The sequence below is a fragment of the Lolium perenne genome, chromosome 7, assembly GCF_019359855.2.
Source record: "Lolium perenne isolate Kyuss_39 chromosome 7, Kyuss_2.0, whole genome shotgun sequence".
Taxonomy (NCBI): Eukaryota; Viridiplantae; Streptophyta; class Magnoliopsida; order Poales; family Poaceae; genus Lolium; species Lolium perenne.
This window is the reverse complement of record NC_067250.2, coordinates 124,234,774-124,249,249: the sequence shown is the minus strand read 5'-3', so window position 1 is coordinate 124,249,249 and position 14,476 is coordinate 124,234,774. Positions and strand designations below refer to the sequence as shown.

The 14,476-nt window shown below is 49.7% G+C and overlaps 1 protein-coding gene across 1 annotated transcript; it reads right to left on the bottom strand.

Moving 5' to 3' along the window:
- Positions 1-6,346: 6,346 nt before the first annotated feature.
- On the bottom strand, positions 6,347-7,097 carry LOC139834182 (uncharacterized). The gene is made up of 2 exons (XM_071824600.1): positions 6,970-7,097; positions 6,347-6,901 (listed from the first exon to the last, which is right to left on the bottom strand). Exons 1-2 carry the CDS (start codon positions 7,075-7,077, stop codon positions 6,467-6,469), a joined length of 543 nt encoding a protein of 180 aa, XP_071680701.1. The 5' UTR covers positions 7,078-7,097; the 3' UTR covers positions 6,347-6,466.
- Between the last annotated feature and the right edge of the window lie 7,379 nt (positions 7,098-14,476).

Genomic DNA, 14,476 nt, shown 5'->3' with positions numbered 1-14,476 from the left:
CATGGACAGAAATTTGATGTTTCCAAGAAACATAATACTACGTACTGTTGGAGTACCAAATACTCCTAATCAGTGCTTTCCTTTTCCTCCCGTTTCACATGTCGACACATGAGTAATGCTACACCTACAGGCATATTTTCTTACGGAATGATTTACGGACTGAGGTGGCAATCAACCATGGGTTGGCATCCGCATTATTAGGAACAATCACACCAGATCAGTTGAAGTGAACGTGGCCACGTCGCATCCGTAAGCCAATTCCGTAGGAGCATTCCGTAGGGGTAGGATTATTGGTCGACACATGGATGGAAATCCTGGCCCAAGGCCCTTTCTTGGAACGAGACATGGACTAATCATGCACCTCTTGGCAACTGCTCTTGCAATCATTAATTCCTCCCGTTCAAATTTGCTCCAGTACAACCAGTCGTAGTAACCACCTGGGACAAATTTCGTTGGCTATCTAACACCTGCAGGAGCCGTAACAATGCTCAACACATGTGACTGACAGTGATATTGGTACGATCCTTCCTGAGGAGGAAGCTACAATTGTGATGAGAATGATCCTCACAGCCAGCCATTGATCATGCATGATACCTGCAATCAGCTGGATCACACAACAGGTCTTTTGTGGAGCTGTTACGACCTACAGGTGTTCTTTTCTGATGTGAAGTGTTATCTGAACTTTCCAAGCAGACTGCTCGATCGATCACACAAGATCAGAACCTAATCTGTATGCAGTGTATGACCTCTTCTGCATTTCTCCCTAGCTCTCAGTCTCAGCTGTTTTTGCGAGCTACTCTAGCTGTTAAAGTGAAAATGCTGGAGGGATTGATGTATCCCAACTAGTAGAAACTTTCTATAATGTTCGTGGTCCTTGACGAATTTGGTACAATCGAGCTCTGCGGCTGGAGGAGATCATTCTTGTCGGCCTCGATCGCTTTCCATCAAGTGGTCAGCTCCCATCTCTAGCTAGCTTTCCCTTCACGTTATGGTAGGACCTGCATGCATTGTGGTGCAAAAAGATATGTATACGTACAAACCGTCCTATGCTAGAGCCAAAAGGAAGACCATGCATAACCTAAAGAAAAAGTGAGCGACCTATCTCTAGCTACTGGATTAAAAGGTTTTGTTTGTAGAGCTGAAGGGTCATTGGAATTGAAGGCTGCTAGCTTCCTAGCTCTAGCTAGCTTAGTGGTTACCGGAAGCACATGCAGGACTAGCTAGCTATCTAGCAGAGCTTGCAAATAGTGCCACACTGATGTGGCAATGTGATGTAAATACAAATTATGTAGTCTCGTGGTCGTCTCAAGCTTGCGTGACAGTTTTGTTTTGTAGACTAATGGCAGTATTGCACCAATGGTAATTGACTGTTCCATCGAGATAGCAAATGATTTCTATGCCAAGCTACTTAAGAGAGATGGATGGGAGAGAGTAGACAATTAAAGGGTTATATCGATACTACATGATCAGAAAAAGCCGCGAGTTTTGGTCAAAGAGTGTTTGATGGCACACGAACAACAAAGAAATTGTAAAAAGAGGTTTGAGCGGATGGAAAGCTTCCTCTAAACTATAGTGCAAAGTAATAATTGGAAAAAAGTACTCCCTCCGTCCCTAAAAAGGATGTCTTAGATTTTCTAAATTTGAATGTATCTGAACACAATAAATTTAGACAAATCTAAAATATCATTTATGGAACAGAGGGAGTACTAAAAGTTGCAATCCTATGAATCAAACAATGTTTTTAGGAAAAAACTCAAACGATCTAAGGGTGACTTCTTTTGGACTTCTACCCTAGCTTCTAGGTCCCAAACCGCTGAAGCCCAAGAGATCAGCCCAGATTTTGCACAGCTTCCTCCCACTGTGAAGCCTATTTTCTTCACGTAGTGAGAAACTGGTCCGGAGCAGTTTCCCGAGCTTCTCCCTGTTCCCGAGTCGGTAAATCCGCACGCGTCCCTCCTCTCCCGCACTCGTCCCTCCTCTCCCGCACCGTTCGTCCCCCAGCTAGGGTTCCCAAGACACCGCCGCTCCAGGGCCTGTGACCCGCCGCCGTCAGATTCGGAAGGGAAGGAGCGCGGCCGCCCCTCCTCCCCCACGCGCCCCTCCTGTGCTCGCCTTGCATGGCCGCTTCTGCTTCCGCATCAAGGACGGCGCCCGCCCCTGCATCCACCGCTGACGAGCTCTCCGCTCCGGCCCGGTGGCCGACCGTCGACCTCTTCCTCCCTCCACATCAACCTTCCCCACCGATGCCAAAGGACGACGCCCGCCCCCTGCATCTGCATCAAGGATGGCCCTGCCCCTGCATCCTCCACAACTTCCTTGTCATGCCCCAACGAATTCGACCTCGATTCGATCCATGTCGTCATCACAGCCACCGGTAACTATCTCTCCTTCCAACATTTTCTAATATAATCAATAAATTGTTGTGAGGTTTTGCTATAAAAACTTGTCTGTATCACAAAATTAGAGGCAGATGTGCTATGCATTTTGTATTTGTATCATAACATAGGACTTTTATCTTTATCAAAACATCAGCAGCAATGTAAAATGGTGGATAGTATATTATTTAGCACTTCTGATCTAATTTTGTCTGCGAGGCTGTGATATTAAAATTTGTGGATAATGAGCACAATTAATGTTTTCATTCATGTAGATGGACAAGCCGAAACATGTGAAAGCAACTTGGGATGCTGTTGCTCACAGTGTTTTTCTTGATGTGTGCATTGAAGTGAATGCAAATAATCGCCCCGTGCAAGTTTTAAATGCAACTGGTTACAAAAATTTGATTGAAAATTTTAACAAGCACACAAAGAGAAATTATGATCGCAAGCAAACGCAAAATAGGTGGGAAACTCTCAAAAAAATTACACAGTTTGGAAGGGATTGATCCAACACGCATCCGGTCTAGGAAGAGATCCAATCACTCACACCATTGATGCTAGTGATGATTGGTGGACACATGAGATACATGTACTTATGTTTTTAGATGCTTCTATACGGTTGTTATCTTGCTATGATGTACTGATGTTTTTATACGCTTCTATATGTGTAGATGTGTCCAGAGGCAACCAAGTTTAGGATAGCCCCACTGCAAGACGAGGAGGACCTGGAAACAAAAGAACAAGGCGTAGTATGTTGCTGATATGAATTTGTGTTGTGGTCACTATGTCATTTGAATTTGTATTTGTACAAGTACATGTAAATCTATCTCGGTGATTTTATATTGTTATGAATTTGTACCAGTACATGTGAACCTATCTCGCTGATTTTATATTGTTATGAATTTGTACCAGTACATGTGAACCTATCTCGCTGATTTATATTGTTATGAATTTGTACCAGTACATGTGAACCTACCTCGTTGATTTTATATTGTTATGAATTTGTACCAGTACATGTGAACCTATCTCGCTGATTTTATATTGTTATGAATCTGCACCAGTACATGTGAACTATCTCGCTGATTATATATTCTTATGAATTTGTACCAGTACATGTGAATCTATGTTGCTGATTTGATTTGTCTACCTACAGATGGATTCTGGCAATGATGATTCTGATGATGATGGATATGTATTATCTTCTTGCGGCTTGTATTGCAGAAGAGTGTGAGAAGGCCCCCTATGCACCCATAACATTGCCTTTGATGACAAGGGTACAGTATGTCAAAGAGAGGATGAAGAATCCAAAGAAATTCTACAAGTGTTTTAGAATGAGGAGGTCAGTTTTCACAATGCTACATGATACTCTTGTTGCTAACTATGGTCTGGAGTCAACTTCCCCGATGTCCAGTAAAGAATCACTAGCTCTCTTTCTGTACATGTTGGGGGCTCCTGGGTCAAATAGTCAAGCTGCGGACCGGTTTGAGCGTAGTGTTTCTACTGTTAGCAAAACGTTTCATCATGTGCTAGATTGTGTAGACCGTATGGCGGGTGATTATATTACACCTAATGATCCTACTTTCACCCAAGTACATGATAAACTGTAATAACCAAGATTTTGGCCCCATTTCAAAGATGCCATTAGAGCGATAGATGGAACATATATTCCTATCCAAGTTGCTGAGAAGGACAAAGTAAAATACACTGACAGAAAAGGCTTTACAAGTCAGAATGTCCTTGCAATATGTGATTTTGACATGAGGTTCACATTTGCTATTCCTGGATGGCCTGGGTCTGTTCATGATACCCGCGTATGGACTGATGCTCGGCCTAGGTTCCACAATTATCCGCACCCTCCTAATGGTAATCCTTTTGCATATGTAGTTACTACTCATAAATATCATTGTTTAGTTATAATATTTTTTCTACTTGTAGGAAAATACTATCTCGTTGACTCTATATACTCAAATAGAACCGGTTATCTTGCTCCTTTCAAAGAGCAGCGGTATCATGTTCCAGATTTTCAAGGTGCGCCTCCGCAGAACATGCAAGAGAAATTCAACCATGTTCATTCGTCTCTACGAAATGCCATTGAAAGAGCATTTGGCGTTCTAAAGTTGAAGTGGCGCATTCTACTTTCTATACCATATTACCACGAACCTCTGACACAAACAAAGATCATCACTGCATGCATGTGTTTGCATAAATTCATCCGCGATAGCAAGCTATACGATGATCATTTTGACAGGATGGAGAGAAGCTCATATATCTACGAGGATAGCGCGTCTTTTCCTAGTGGACATGTTTCTTCTTCATCTGATGGCATCATGGGTTCTCTACGACAAATTATTGCTGAAAGTTTGGTTGCTTGAGTTGTTATTATTGTAGTTTCGGATCCGCTAAGACATTTATTTTATTTGGCATGTACCAAATTATACTATGATACCATGTTTTTATTGGCGTCGGACATTTCATAATTTTCTTGATTCAATTCTACTTCATTATATACTAAAAAGTAAGGTATATATGATATCATCACTTATTTAAAGCACACAACAAATCTTGGGGCACTACAGGAATCCGGCAATATGCCGACGGCCTACGGCCCTCGGCGTAGGACAGACTTGCCCTCGGCGTACGATACGCCGACGGGGTCCCTCGGCGTAGCTCCTCGGGGAAGGTGGGCCTCGGCGGAGGCCACGTGGCCCTCGGTGTAGCGCCGCCCGTCGGCGTAGACGGAGAGGGCCGACGGCAGGCCCCACCCGTCGGCGTACTGGCCGTCGGCGCAGCTCGCTAACAGGCACCGTCAAGGTGACGGCCGTTACGGCTACGCCGAGGGGCGCACCGTCGGCATACGTCCACACGTGGCAGGACCTGGGCGACCCTGCTGCTCGATACGCCGAGGGCCTCACCGTCGGCGTACCTCCACACGTGGCTCGACCTGGTCGACCCTGGCGCTCGATACGCCGAGGGCCGCACCGTCGGCGTACGAGGATGCGTGGCGCCGCCTGGTCGATCCTGGCGCTGATACGCCGAGCGCCTCACCGTCGGCGTACGTGGACACGTGGCGCGGCCTGGGCGTCCCTGGGCGACGGACGCTACCCCGAGGGCCTTACCGTCGGCGTAGAGGCGACCATTTGGTCCATTTCTGGACGCGTGGCGCGCCCTGGGGGAACCTAGGAGCTACCCCGAGGGGGAACCCGTCGGCGTAGAGGGTACCATTTGGTACATTTTTTTCGTTTTTTGCTGTTTCGCGCGTTTTCCAGATTTGGCAGGATACACAAGCACATATAATTCACATGAAATTCATAGGCATGAAGTGCAAATACATATAACATCAAGTGCATACATAGTGTCATAGTGCCATAGGTTGCATACATAGTGTCATAGTGACATAGGATGCATACATAGTGCCATAGTGTGCATACATGCATGGTGCCATAGTGTGCATAAGATACATGGGACTACTAGAGGAGCTCGTCGCCGCTAAACACCGGCCCGGGCCGATTCCTTCCGGTAGAAGCTGCGGAAGAACCACCGGGAGAAGGACCGGGAGAAGTACCGGGAGAAGTACCGGGTGTAGCACCGGGAGAAGGACCACCATGATGAACCGGTGTCATGTCCCTCCCACCACCCTGGTTTCCGGAACATCCCGTTCCCTACACACATATTCCCGAGATGTTAGCAATTTGCGAGGCAAAGGAAAGCCGTAGTATTCGGTTTGGCGAAGAACTTACCGTTGTTCTCCCATAGTACTCCGCAGCGAAATTTTCCTTCGATGGCATGTTTGGCGCCGGCCCCGGAAAGGGAGGCATCGGCCCTAAATCCACTGTCTGTCCAGTTTGATTGGACACAAACGACGCCTGCAAGATAGTTTACATGTCAGTCTTTGCAGAAATGAAGCATCAAACTAGGGGAAAGTGGGACTTGTCATCATTTGCGAAAACAAAGGTTGGAACTTACATGTATATATGCCATGTACTCCATGAACTGCTGCTGGTGCTGGTTGAAGGCCACCTGATATTCTTGATGAGCGGCCACGTAGGCCGCCTCGAAGTCAGGCTACAATTTCACAAATTCATGTCTCGTTAGCACTTAGCAATGTATGAACGAAAGTCGGAAAGAGGATGGAAATGAGGGAAACTTACGTCGTATGCGGGTTGTTGCCGAGCCCGGCGACGAGGCGGGAGAGGGGGGCTGTCCTTGGTGAGTCCCGCCTTGAGACGCGTGAAGGTCGTGGTGAGGGTATGCTTGACGGCCTTGTTCAGCATGGCGAGACGGCCATGCGGCAACCCTCCGGACGACAGGACCAACGACTCCTCGTCGACCTCCGCGCTCATGGGGTCATCCACCTCCGGGTGACGATGCCTCACCATCTCGCAGTAGTTCTCGACGTCCTCGGCGTAGGTGCCGAAGTACTCAGGGAGCGAGGGCTGAGGCTGCGAGAGATCGGGCTTCTTAAGCCGCATCTTGTTGTATATCTCGAGGTCAGACATCTCCTCCTCGGGTCCTAACGCGGCCCTCTGCATCGCGAAAGGAAATGTTGTGAGTACCAACTTTGAACCTGAAGGAAAATAAAATGTATACATACCGTCTTCCCCTTGTAGCGCTCGTAGCTGAGGTTTCCCCCACAGTGTGTGCCACCGTCGCCTCGGTTCTCCGCGTTCCGCCTCGCCACGGCTGCAAAGTCCTCGTCCATCTTGAGCCACCTCGTCCTAACCATCTGTTGTCGTCAGAAACCCACCGGCGGGCAGCGACGGGCAACACCGTAGAGCCGGGAACAACCTAGAGCTGCGGCTGGCTGAGGTCCCTCCGAGCGACGGCCCGCAAAGCCTTCTGGTCACACGTCCGATGCTGATGCAAGGGCGTGCCACCTAACCTATACCTGGTCAGGAAGGTGATGGAGATGCCTCGCTTAGTTTCCTGCATGGCATACACGTAAACATTAAATACGAGCCTCGATCGGCTCTCAGGTTATCCTGTGAATCGGCTCAAGGAGCCGATCCACCCATGATTCGTACGGGGTGCACGAATATATGGTGGTCCTGCTTGATCAAGATAAAGCTAATGAGATCTACGACGATTTAGGGTTTTCACCGCATAATCGGATCATCCTACTCCAGGTTGGGCCTCGCGGCCACGCACGGTGATCGTAAGCCGATCCTAAACAAGGCCTAAAAACCAACACGAAGTTGATCCCCGGAACATCCTGTTTAGGACTAGCGAACGACACCCTACGCGCCGCTGGATCCTCCCCCCCTTTGTAAGGCCTAACTATTGCAGATATTAAACTAATCCTTGTAGAACAAGGAGCAATCGTAACGGATCAGATCTACTAAATAAAGATCAAGCGGGGTGCCGCCCCCACACCTAAGATAGGTGTGAGGGCGGCTAGACATGCAAGGGTTGCACTACGACAGCATATTACGCGAAGAACTATGCTAACCCCAACACATCTATGATAACTACGTTACTCGCCATCAACAAGGCTTCAGTACGAGCAACGCATGAACAACGTGGAGCTTGTGCTGCCTAGATCGCAAGATGCGATCTAGGCAGCATGTCGCTTACCAGTAGAAACCCTCGAGACGAAGGAGTTGGCGATGCGCCGAGATTGATTTGTTTGGTTGAACGTTGGTTGTTGTTTATTCCATAAACCCTAGATACATATTTATAGTCCAGGGGACTTTCTAACGTGGGAACAATCCCCACCGTGCACGATACAACTCTAACTTTCAATCTAAGATGCAATCTACTATAATTAAAGATACACGGGCAATCTAGCCCAAACTCTTCGTGCAAGGCCGCTTCAGAGATCTTCCACGTGTAATCTTCCAAGCCCATCTCTCTTACGGCCCACTTCCTGATTTGGCCAAAATCTGGTGATAACACATGCCCCCCTGGTTTTGGCAATGATAATTTCAAAACCACTCTGTTTTTCCTTCGAAGGGTCATGTCGCGGCAGAGCAGACCTGTCGCAGTATTCTTCATCATGATGCCCTGTCTTTTCAGCTTCTCTGCAAAATTCGATAGCTTTGGCATCACTTACTCGGAAACTGCAATGGCATTAAATTTCCACCAGGCTTCTCATTATTTAACCATGCCGATTGATTAGCCCTCTTCATCCCCTTCCTCTGTTCCAGCCATCGGCACCAAAAAAACCCTCTTCTCCCTCAGCCATGTCGTCTTCTTCCTCGTCTTCCGTCTCTCTCCAATCCTCTTCCTCAAGCGAGTTGGTCCCAGAGCACGACAAGATGGAGGCGTACAACCGCCGGGCTCCCAAACATTGGGACAAGCAGGAGTGGGACTTCGACTTCGTGCCGGAGGGTGAGGACCTCGTCTGGTCAGATGGGGCCATGCCCCTAACCGACGGGGAAGATGACCTCCGGTACCTGGTTGACGGAGCACTGGAGGCGGAGAGCGACGACGACGACCTTCCCTTTCGGGGTAAATTCACATCCGTCACCAAAAGAGAAGAAGAGGATGTCGAAGACGAAGACATCTCCTCCGGCATGAAGAAGGAACAGGAGGACGACACCTCCTCCGACGAGCCGCCGGCGAAACGCATCCGGGGTTGGGCTTGGTCAGACGAGGACGATGATGATGACGAGGAAGAAGCCTGCGCTGAAGGTCACAGTAGCAGCACCGAGGGATTCGTCGATAGCAGCAATGAGGGCAGCTACCCCAGCGACGGCGAAGACGGCAACAGCCCTTAGAATAGGGACCTACTAGCATAGGATTAGCAGTAGCAATCTGTCCCTTTTGCTGAACAATCGGCTTCTCTTTGTAAGAAATCTTATTATCAATGAAAAATTTCCTCTGATTTTGCCGATGCTCTTCATGCTGATTTAGCCGATTTTTCCTCACCTGACTTTACCGATTGTTAGCCTAACCAATGCTCAATGACCAGATGGGGCCACGCCTTGGTCTCTCACGATAATCCGCGAGACAGGCCAATTCAGTCATCCTTCCAAGTTAACTTCCAAGTTAACTAGCCCTGCCGATGACGATAGCACTGAGTGCAGCCGATCGCAGCAAACCGGCTTCCTTTGATTTTGAGCGGACGTTCCCAAGAGAGCCCCGGAACTGTTGCTGAATCAGCTTGGATGCTGAAACTGATAACTCTGTAACCAAGCATCATTCTTCAGAACAGTTGCAACGTAGAGCCAGCTGATTCCAACAAAATCGGCTCCCAAAGCCAAGAACCTCTCGGGCGAGTCGTCCTCCGAGCCTCATCCAAAGCGAGCCAAATGCGTCGCCATTGGTTTCCAAGTTATAATGCAGAAATAGCCGATTCCAACAAAATCGCACTGAAAAGCCCCCCGAGCCTTTGATTTTCGGGAAAACAGTCGCACTGAAAAGCCTTGGACAGATCAGCAAATCTGTTCCTCGAACCAAGAAGCCTCAAACACAATGGCTTCTCAACTCCTTACTCGTGCCTTGCTGATCAGATCGGCTCATCATCTCTGGCAAACTTGGTCCATGCTAGGCAAAACATCATAGCCGCCTCCTTGGTCCATGCTTGACTGGTACTGCCGAACTTGGAGACTTGCAGAAGGAGTTGGGAGTCTTGAGAAGGAATTTATCCAGTAAGAAATCTTCTTGTAACTCAACAACTGTTCCACCAGACTTCTGCTTATAACAGCTGTACCTCTTGAGTCGATGGTCATGCATCGGCTGTATACCCACTGCGAGTGTATATATTTTTTTTTTACTGGCCGATTTTTCCCATCGGCCCCCAATGTTTCACTACACACATGTTTACACATGTTTATCTGCACATGTTCATCTGACTATATGCCCCCCGAGCCGAATCTGCCAGGTGACTGCAGATATCGGCTTTGTGGTTAGTCAGGGCACTGTACTTGCACGTCGGCTCCGTAAGGATTCGTGCTGGCTTTCATCTGCCGACGTGGCCGCTGCCCCGTGGATCGATGCTGAACACAAGCAGAACACGTGGTGAAGATAATTTTGGCCGATTGCTGGAATCGGCCTCCATATCCATTGGAGCGCCGACTGAAGGTTCTGTAATGTTCCTTCATAATTTATGGGGCCGATCACAAGGATCAGCCTTGTCCCGTTTGCTCATTGGTTTAATCTTGCTACTTGGTCAGGCTGGTGGAAACCAGCCCAACCTTTGACTTGATGCGCCTGCTGTCGTCCACCTTGAGTGCATCGTAGAATCGTGGTGCACTAAGCTCCGTCGGAAGGACGAGCACCAAGTTCGTACCAGCCGATGTTTCATCATCGGCTTTCCTTTGCTTGGGGCGCCACTCCATTTTCCGTGGACGACCCTCTTCGTCCAGGGTTCGCTGAACTTTCACAGCCAGATCAGGTCGTGCCTTCCTTAACGTATGCAAGTATAACCTTTCGGCTTCCTCCAGGCCGCGCAACCACTGAACCCTGCGCTTTTGTGAACGGCTGAGTCCGTCAGGGCACCACCTTGGCCGGTGGTACCTGTCTTCTTCTTCTTGTCCCTCGTCTTCGGAATCCTCGAGATCAGCCCAGCGAGGGGACTCAGCGCGTTTGCTCTGTGGCGGGAGAGGCCCTAAGCGCTTGAACACAGACACGTTGGCTGCCTCCTTCTTCTTCTGGTTGCATTCTGGGCAATTGCCGATTGTGGGCAATCGGCTCATTCCTGAATCCTAGCAGTGTCTGAAGAAGGGGCAGTCCCAGTGCCTGTTGTTGTCGTCTTGCTCCCTTGATTTTTCCGTGGCACAACGCTCGTGCTCCTCCTCATCGCGATCGTGCCGACGATGTCTTCTGGCTTCTCTAGCCAGACGATCTCCTTCATCATCATGGGTGGATCGTCGGCGTTGGTCATACTGACTCACATACTTGTTGAGGAGGTGATCAGAGAGGGGTCGCTGATATCTCATGTTCTTCACTTCTCCTTCCGTGACGTAGCGCTTGCCATCATGACGGAGCCGATCGCGTGGAGCGGCCTCCTCTGTGTCCTTGCTACGAGAGCAGCTGCCCTCGTCTCCATCTTTGCCAGAGTGGTTCCCAGGTCCTACCATGTTGATGCTGAACGAGGATCCTGGCTGGCAACCTTCAGGGTAAGTGCACTCCACCATGTTAACGGCGGGAAAGGGCTGGGTGTCGACCTTCATGGCGTACTGGTTGAAAATTAGACGCCCTTTTTCTATCGCCGCTTGGATGTGCTGACGCCATACCCCTGCGATCGTTGGTGGCATGGGAGAGCGAGTTGTGCCATTTGCGGTATGGCTTTCCGTTCAGCTCTTGCACCGTGGGGAATTTGAGACCTTCAGGAATCGTCAACTGTTTCTCCTTGAGCAGGAGGTCGAAGATTTGCTCAGTCTTGGTCACGTCAAAATCAAATCCCCTGGGTGGGCCTGGTGGCTTTACCCATTTGCAGGACACGGGGGTTCCTCCCCGAGTCCATTCAGCCACTGCTACCTCTTGGTCTCCCGCAGGAACTTCGTCTTCCTCTGCATCGACCAGGACTACTGCACGCTTGAACTTGTCTTGGTACAGGTCCGGGTGGCGCTGTTCGTATGCCGATAGTTTCTGAACCATGTGCGCCAGTGAGGGATAGTCTGCTTGGGAGGCCATGTCCTTGAGCGGTGTTGCGAGGCCTGCTACTGCCAACTCGACTGCTTCTTTTTCAGTTATACGAACCGAATAACATCGGTTCCTAAGATTCCTGAAGCGCTGGATGTATTCTGTCACAGTTTCTCCGCGCTTCTGACGTAGTTGTGCTAGATCGGCAATGCCGCACTCGGAAGCCTTCGAATGGTACCGCATATGGAACTGCTCTTCCAATCGTTTCCAAGTCCGGATGGAGTCTGGTGGCAAAGAGGTATACCATCCGAAAGCCGATCCCGTGAGGGACTGTGAGAAGAGCCTCACGCGTAGTTGATCCGACACTGAAGCCGGTCCTAGTTGCGCCAAATATCGGCCGACGTGCTCGATGGAGCTGGAACCATCTGATCCACTGAATTTGGAGAAATCAGGGAGCCGATATTTAGGTGGCAGCGGGATCATCTCATAGTCGTCGGGGTACGGCTTGGAATAGCCGATTGCCCTCCTTTTCGGCACCATGCCGAACTGGTCTCTCAGTATGGTACTGATCTGATCCGCTGTGCTGGCTGCAGGAGTTGAATTCTGAAGATTCGCCGGGGTGGCGTACTTAGCCAGCCATGTTTGCTTTTCCAGCTCTGAGCCAACTGCAGGAGCTGAGCTATGGAGGTTCGTCGGGGTGGCGTACTTAGTTAGCCACGTCTGCTTCTCAAGCTCTGTCGCTGACGTCCCTCCCGTTTTCCCGTAAGTCCCTGATGTTGTGGCCTGGTTTGTGAGTGCCCAGTTGCCACAATCTGGCACATACGTGCACGTGTACCCGTGAGGGATCTCCTTAGGCGCCTCGGGCAAGAACTGGTAGTCACTAGGGTCACCACCAATCTTGTAGACGACGAATGCCGGTGTAGCCGGCACTTCTGGTGCTGCCAACGCATATGGCAGCGGTGGACGGGACTGGAGTGGCAACTCTCCTTGATGCGTCCCGAGAGCTGGTCCTGACGGCGAGTACTGGTGCCTCATGATCTCCTGGATCACGCGAAGAGCGACACGCTCCAACGTGTTGACCAGGTTCTCAGAGTGACGGTGTAGCGAGTGAGCCACCAAGTAGTTGATCTCCTGCCGCAGGGACCTGGTGCGTTCCTCTGACGGGCGAGAGGTCTATCCCATCGAGTGCACCTTGCGGTGAGAACCCCTTCCATCTCGATGCCATGTGAACGGGTTCTCCGAAAAGAGCCGATCAGGTCGGCTTCGAGGCTGACTTTGAACTCGTCATACCTCGGCTGGCGCTCGTCGGGCCGCTCCTCGTAGGTGACTGGCGTGCCGTCCGCCATCTCAGATGTAGATGGCGATGTGGTTGATGTAGAAGCTTGTCCCACCGGGCGTGCCAGAATGTGTTGTCGTCAGAAACCCACCGGCGGGCAGCGACGGGCAACACCGTAGAGCCGGGAACAACCTAGAGCTGCGGCTGGCTGAGGTCCCTCCGAGCGACGGCCCGCAAAGCCTTCTGGTCACACGTCCGATGCTGATGCAAGGGCGTGCCACCTGACCTATACCTGGTCAGGAAGGTGATGGAGATGCCTCGCTTAGTTTCCTGCATGGCATACACGTAAACATTAAATACGAGCCTCGATCGGCTCTCAGGTTATCCTGTGAATCGGCTCAAGGAGCCGATCCACCCATGATTCGTACGGGGTGCACGAATATATGGTGGTCCTGCTTGATCAAGATAAAGCTAATGAGATCTACGACGATTTAGGGTTTTCACCGCATAATCGGATCATCCTACTCCAGGTTGGGCCTCGCGGCCACGCACGGTGATCGTAAGCCGATCCTAAACAAGGCCTAAAAACCAACACGAAGTTGATCCCCGGAACATCCTGTTTAGGACTAGCGAACGACACCCTACGCGCCGCTGGATCCTCCCCCCCTTTGTAAGGCCTAACTATTGCAGATATTAAACTAATCCTTGTAGAACAAGGAGCAATCGTAACGGATCAGATCTACTAAATAAAGATCAAGCGGGGTGCCGCCCCCACACCTAAGATAGGTGTGAGGGCGGCTAGACATGCAAGGGTTGCACTACGACAGCATATTACGCGAAGAACTATGCTAACCCCAACACATCTATGATAACTACGTTACTCGCCATCAACAAGGCTTCAGTACGAGCAACGCATGAACAACGTGGAGCTTGTGCTGCCTAGATCGCAAGATGCGATCTAGGCAGCATGTCGCTTACCGGTAGAAACCCTCGAGACGAAGGAGTTGGCGATGCGCCGAGATTGATTTGTTTGGTTGAACGTTGGTTGTTGTTTATTCCATAAACCCTAGATACATATTTATAGTCCAGGGGACTTTCTAACGTGGGAACAATCCCCACCGTGCACGATACAACTCTAACTTTCAATCTAAGATGCAATCTACTATAATTAAAGATACACGGGCAATCTAGCCCAAACTCTTCGTGCAAGGCCGCTTCAGAGATGTTCCACGTGTAATCTTCCAAGCCCATCTCTCTTACGGCCCACTTCCTGATTTGGCCAAAATCTGGTGATAAC

What these genes read in the sequence shown, in the direction of transcription:
- LOC139834182 (XM_071824600.1), bottom strand. Translation starts at nt 7,077, where the DNA reads ATGGACGAGGACTTTGCAGCCGTGGCGAGGCGGAACGCGGAGAACCGA. An exon ending in AGCGCTACAAGGGGAAGACG is followed by an intron (nt 6,902 to 6,969) that starts GTATGTATACAT and finishes TTCGCGATGCAG; the next exon opens with AGGGCCGCGTTAGGACCCGA.